Consider the following 6,605-nt stretch of genomic DNA (forward strand, 5'->3'; position numbering starts at 1 on the left):
GTGTGTGTGTGTGTGTGTGTGTGTGTGTGTGTGTGTGTGTGTGTGTGTGTGTGTGTGTGTGTATGTATATATATATATATATTTGTGTGCGTATGTGCGTGCGTGTGTGTGTGTATGTGTGTGTGTGTGTGTGTGTGTGTGTGTGTGTGTGTGTGTGTGTGTGTGTGTGTGTGTGTGTGTGTGTGTGTGTGTGTGTGTGTGTGTGTGTGTGTGTTTGTGTGTGTGTGTGCATATACATATCCATACACAATGGTCTAGCTTGGACAAAAGCAATAGCCCAGCAACATCACAGCTGTCGGCATGCCGCCTTATTACCAAATCACTGTCATCCTGACCAATACCGATGATTGCTGGCCAGTTCCATGAAACCCTGAAGCATTAATGATGGAATCCGTTATCCCTCTAAAATATATTCACCAACGAAAGAAAACGAGAAATCGGAACTTTTGACTCACTGTAATCGTATCCATAGTCATATCCAGGCTCATTGTAAGGCTGGAAAGATTCTGTTGTTGTGGTTGTTGTTGTCGTTGGCGGCTCGGTGGTCGAAGGTGGCACAACTGGAATCCAATTGTCAGTTAATCATTTATGGACAAGAGTAATTAACCCTCTTCCAGGTTTAAGTGGCGAAAGAACATATCAAATCTCTCCTTTTCCCTTCACAAGAAAGCACTATCTAACCGAGTCACCCCTTTATAAAAGAAAACGCACACTCTATCCGTTTTCTTAATGCCCAAGAGGGGATAACTATACCAAAAAAATATTCCCTTTGCCAAAGCAACACACCGCAGATTAGATGCTGAGGTACGAAGCCCTGTTCCCCATGAAGCCACTCGTAGTCGTTGCCTCCTCTGTGCTGGCAGATCATCGTGACGGACGGGATGTGGTCGCGTGGCACGTAGCCATCTGCGCACGTGACCTCCGCCTGGAAGGACAAAGTTCAGAGTAAGTCATTTTTTTTTTTTTAATTTTCTAGGAATATTGGCAGAATGTTATTTTGGTGATATTCCTTATCGCCTTCACGAATATCTATTCATAGTTTTGCTATAATGACAATAATGCCAATTATAAACATGAATATTACGTAAATTATCTGCATGAATGTGAGAACTATCTGTCGTCATTTAGGGTAAATGATGATAATTATAATAATAATAATAATAATAATGATAATGATAACATTAATAATAATAATAATAATGATAATAACAACAACAACAACAATTAGTAGTAGTAATAATCATTGTGATAATAATGATAATGATAAAAATATTAATAATGATAATGATAATAATAATAAAAATAATGATAACGATAAGGATCAGAATAACGCTAATAACAACACTAATAATGAGAGGCAGGCAGCGCTCACCTGCAGCGGCCCCGCGTCCGGCTTCCTGATGCCTCCGAAGCAGGTCCTCTGGTACGAGTTGTAGGAGACCATCTGGCTCGCCCCCACCTCCAGGTCCCGGCAGCTGCGCTCGAACCGTGGGACGTCTTGGGAAAGGAAGTCGATGTTAATTAGAGAGAGAGGGAGAGGGAGGCAGGGAGGGAGGGAGGGAGGGAGGGAGGGAGGGAGAGGGAGGGGGAGAGAGGGAGAGAGGGAGAGAGGGAGAGAAGGAGAGAGAGAGAGATAGGGAGGGAGGGAGGGAGGGAGGGAGGGAGGGAGGGAGGGAGGGAGGGAGGGAGAGAGGGAGAGAGGGAGAGAGGAAGAGAGAAGGGGAGGGAGGGAGGGAGGGAGGGAGGGAGGGAGGGAGGGAGAGAGGGAGAGAGAGAGAGAGAGAGAGAGAGAGAGAGAGAGAGAGAGAGAGAGAGAGAGAGAAGGAGAGAGAGAGAGATAGGGAGGGAGGGAGGGAGGGAGGGAGGGAGGGAGGGAGGGAGGGAGGGAGAGAGGGGGAGAGAGAGAGAGAGAGAGAGAGAGAGAGAGAGAGAGAGAGAGAGAGAGAGAGAGATGAGAGAGAGAGGAGAGAGAAGAGAGGAGGGGAGAGAGAGAAAAGGAGAGAAGAGGGAGGGGGGAGAGGGAAGGAGAAAAGGAAGAGAGAGAGAGAAAGGGAAAGAGAGAGAATAGGGAAAGGGAGGGAGGGAGGGGGGGAGGGGAGGGAGGGGAGGGAGAGGAGAGAGAGAGAGAAGAAAAGGAGAAAAGGAGAGAAGAGAAGAGAGAGAGTAGAGAAAAGGGAGGGGGGCGGGAGGGGGGGGACCATAGACACACGTGAAACCCCCCACCCACAGGAAAAAATGTTTGTTGTGAGTGGAAAAAAATTCTAAAAAATATAGCTATAAATTAATATATAGTCCATAAAAATAATAATAATTTTTCCCTGACATATAAATACTAACTAATAAATAAAAATTTTTTTTATGTTTTTTAAAAAAATAAAATATATGAAATGCATATATTTACATATTGTGTGTGTGTGTGTGTGTGTGTGTGTGAGTGTGTGTGTGCACATGCATTTATATATACATGCAACACGATTTAGTGATAAGGTTTCCAACTAACAGTGACTCTTCTCGTTCTGAAAGCCTTTTATACCCGGGAAAAAAGCCCCGAATGAATCTGAGGCGTCGCCTCGGATTCGAGCCCCAAACTAGAACAGGGTGCGGCCCAGCCGGCTTTTGCGCGCCTGGTCCAAAAAAAACCCTTTCCCCCAAACGCCTTGCTTGCGGCTGCGGCGGCTGGGGAGCAGCGCCGCGCCTCGCGCCGCCAGAAAAAAAAAACCGCCGCAGCCCGGCCGAAGGCCCCGGCCGCTGGCTGGGAGCCAGCCCTCACTCAGAGGCTGTGCTCATTCGTGGAAGCTATCATGCACCCAGGGTGTTTATAAATTTCAAAAAGAAAAAAAGAAATAATCATAAAAGTGCAAAAACGCACACACACATTTCTATGTAAATATCAAAAATATATAATAAAAAATAAACATACAAATAAAAATAATAAAAATATAATAAATAAAAAAATAATAAAATAAAAATAATTAAAATATTTTTGTGGTTGGGTGGTTGTGTGTGTAAATTGAGTGTAAGAGTAAAAATGTAATTATGTATGTGTATGGGTATAAAGTAAGTAATTGTGTCATATTATAAAAAATGCCCTTATAAATAAAAAAATAAAAAAATAAAAATATTAAAAAAACATTCATATATACATACCAAATGTTTGTGGTTGTGTGTTATGTGGGTTTATTTGTGTTGTGTGTGTGTGTGTGTGTGTGGGTTTTTGGTTGTGTTTTGTGTGTTTTGTGTGTGTGTGGGGTGTGTGGTGTGTGTTGTGTGTGTGGTTTGGGGGTTTTTTTTTCGTTTCGTGTGTGTGTGTACATATCATACATACTACAAAATATATACAAAATTTTATAAATACAAATACAACAAAAACCCCACACACCCAAACACCCCATTTCGCATTCCCCTTTTTTCTTCCAGCCACGTGTCCCTCTTGGCGATCTCCAGGCCCAACCCCCTGGCCCATCTCTACTCCTAGCGACCGGGCTGGCAACTGCCAAGCCTGACCTCCCAGGACTCCAAACCCCGGAGTCCTCGCAAAGAAAACAAAACCCGGTGGGTAGGGTCATCCACAGAAACGCTAGGTGCCCCTATAGCCTGAGTTGGCGGTCCCAGATTATGCAAAAAAGGGTCTCACGAGTAGCGAGGGTTTGGGAAAATTTGGGTCCGGTAAAAGGGTTACCCCCCAGATCCGTCCGTGGGGATTTTGTTAAAAAAAGGAAACAAGACGAGGACTCCAGGCATTAGATAGTGTCATGGTTTCGTTTTCCACAAAACAAAACTGGCGTATAAAGGGCCTTAAGACACAAGCCTTGGCCCCTTTACATAGGTACCCGACTTCTCCAAAGGGTCTTTTTAACAGTGTTCCCTGGGTCTTATGCCGTCATCCGTCTACTGACTTCTTGGGCTGGTCCAGAGACATTTACTAACGCTACCAAGGTATGCAAAGCTCTCTGTGACTCAAAGTCCTCGCCGCAATCATATACGACTGAAACTTCCCTAAAAGCCCCAAAAAACCGGAAGGGGTCTTTGGCCCGGGGCCTCTGATCAAGGGATTCGCCTCATTTTTAAAAAAGCATCAAAGCCGCCACCAAGGGGTTTCCAGAGGCCAGATAGGAAGCAACATCGCGGAAAGTCGAGGCTTTACCTGAATCGCGCATGTTGCTCCACCGATTTGTATAGTAGCTCTGCCCATTATCCGGACCATGCAAATGTTGAAAAGTGTTCCTATAGGAACACAGCCTTGCTTCATTCGTGAGTTAACAGGAAAGAAGCTCAACAGCCCCCACACTTTACAGCACTTTCAGTATCAGTATATAGGCTTGCTATTGAATCAATAATCCGTGATGGGCGAAAACCTTGTCTGGTGTACTGAGCTGTGTGATGCCACAGTAGTTGCTACAGTCCATGGCAAACCATGGGTTCACCCCCACCCCTTTTAGGGAGTTCAGCGGGGGTCCCAAACATTCTTCAGCTAAAATTCATATTTAGCTTAGAGACCCTCCCTAACTTCATTAGATTTCGGGGGTTCCCCCGCGATCCCCCGGGCATGGGCCCAGGGGTGACCCCATTTACCCCGACTAACTTTTTTAAAAGGGGGGCCCACCTGGAAAACCCCTGTTTCGAAAAACTCGGGCGCAATGATTCCCAAACCCAAAGGGACATGATCTGAGATGTGTGTGGTATATATGTGTTTTTGGGGTGTGTATGTTTTTAAAATTTTAAAATAAATATATATATAATAAAAAATATAAAAATTAAAATAAAAAAACAACACAAAACACACACACACACACAAAAAAAACACACAAAAACCCACACACACACAAAGAAAAATATATATAAAATATATATATAAACCCCCACATATATAAATATAATTAAATTTTTATAGATAAATTAAAAAAAAAATAAAAAGGATAGTAAAACTGATATAGTTTATACTTTAAAATTTAAAAACCAAAATATAAATTTTAAATAAAATATAAAATAAAAAATAAAATATAATTTTTTAAAACAAAGTTAAACTTTTAGTGTAATGTGTGGTGTGTGTTTTGGTTTTTTATTTTTTTAGGGATGTTTTATTTTTTGAATTTTTGGTTATGTTTTAATGTGGTGTGTGTGTTGTTTTTGGTTTTTGTATGTTTTTATGTGTTGTGTGTGTGTGTGTTTTTTGTTGGGGGTTGTTGTTGTGTTGTTTTATGTGTTGGGGTTGGGGTGTATGATGTATGTGTGGGGTGTGTTGGGGTGTGTTGGGGTGTTTTAATGTGTTTGTTTTTTGTTTTTTTTGGGTGTTTTTGTTTGTTTTGTGTGGTGTTTGTGTGGGTTTGGTGTGTGGGGTTGTGTGTGGTGTGGGGGGTGAGTGGGGTTTTTTTTTAAAAAAAAAAAAAGTGTTAAAAAAAAAGTGGGGTTGTGAGTGGGGGGGGGGGAGTGTGTGTGGGTGTGTGTTGGTTTTGGTGTGTGTGTGTGTTGTGTGTGGTTTTGTTTTGGGGTGTGTGGGGGTGTGGGGGTGTGTGTGTGTGTGGGGGGTTTAAAAACATATCCATACACAATGGTCTAGTTTGGACAAAAGCAATACCCCAGAAATTGTGGTGTGTTTCGACCCCAGAGCTCACCAGATGAAAAATTAAACAGAAGCTAAAAATAAATTTTGTCTTTTCCAGAATTTTAACAAATTCATACCAGGTAAAAAGAGCCCCTAATAGACCCAAATTTTTTAAACCGGATTTTTTTTTATAGAAAAAAAATTCCCCAGGGTAGAAATTTAAAGGGCACCAACCCCTCTACTAAAAGGAAAACATTCACCAAATTTTAAATGGAAGAAAAGGAAAGGGCCATTACAAGAGAGATAATTATAAAATCCTTGAATATTTCTTTGTTGGCATAATCTGGGAAACACTCCTAGACGAAGGATTTTTAATTCAGTATTAAAAAATTTATCTAAAAAAAAAAGGAGTAGAAAAAAATATATCACGATTCAAAACTGAAGCAAGAAATGGCTAAAAGTGGATAACGATAAATGCAAGAAAAAGAGGAAGCAAACAAACAGAAGACATAGATCTCAGGTAGCGTATGAAGGGCATAAAGGAGAAGGAAATGAGCAATCCCAAACCACGAAGGAGGGGAGATTAGACTTTGAAAAGGATATAATCAATAAATGTGCAAACCAACCAAAGCTATTATTTAACAACATAAACAGACTTAACGCAGAGATCAAATTAGCGCCATCAAAGCAATAGCAGCGTTTATACTCAATTAAATCCTTAGTGAGAACTTCATCTGTGGGTTTTCTCCCGGGAAACCCCTAAATTTTAAAATGCAAGTAACCGTACAAACTAAATCAGAAAAAGGGGGAAAAACACACCCAAAAAAAAAGAATGAAATAAAAAACCTACTGAAAGGGTTAGAAAAGACTAAAGCAAGGGGCCCCGATGGAATTTCTAACTGGGGTTCTGGGGGAAAGTAATTTTTGGGTTTTCTAAAAATGGGCGTACCAAAATTAAATAAAACAAACAAAGACTTTTTGTAGACCATTTTTTTAGTATACAAGGGAAATTAGGGAAACCCGTAGGTTGATGTACTTGAAAAAAAAAGATATATATTAAATA

The 6,605-nt window shown here is 41.3% G+C and overlaps 1 protein-coding gene across 1 annotated transcript; it reads right to left on the reverse strand.

Moving 5' to 3' along the window:
* Positions 1-387: 387 nt before the first annotated feature.
* LOC125047473 lies at positions 388-1,502 on the reverse strand. The gene is made up of 3 exons (XM_047645687.1): positions 1,373-1,502; positions 787-925; positions 388-560 (listed from the first exon to the last, which is right to left on the reverse strand). Exons 1-3 carry the CDS (start codon positions 1,442-1,444, stop codon positions 403-405), a joined length of 369 nt encoding a protein of 122 aa, XP_047501643.1. The 5' UTR covers positions 1,445-1,502; the 3' UTR covers positions 388-402.
* Positions 1,503-6,605: the final 5,103 nt, after the last annotated feature.

Source organism: Penaeus chinensis, chromosome 41 (assembly GCF_019202785.1).
Source record: "Penaeus chinensis breed Huanghai No. 1 chromosome 41, ASM1920278v2, whole genome shotgun sequence".
NCBI lineage: Eukaryota > Metazoa > Arthropoda > Malacostraca > Decapoda > Penaeidae > Penaeus > Penaeus chinensis.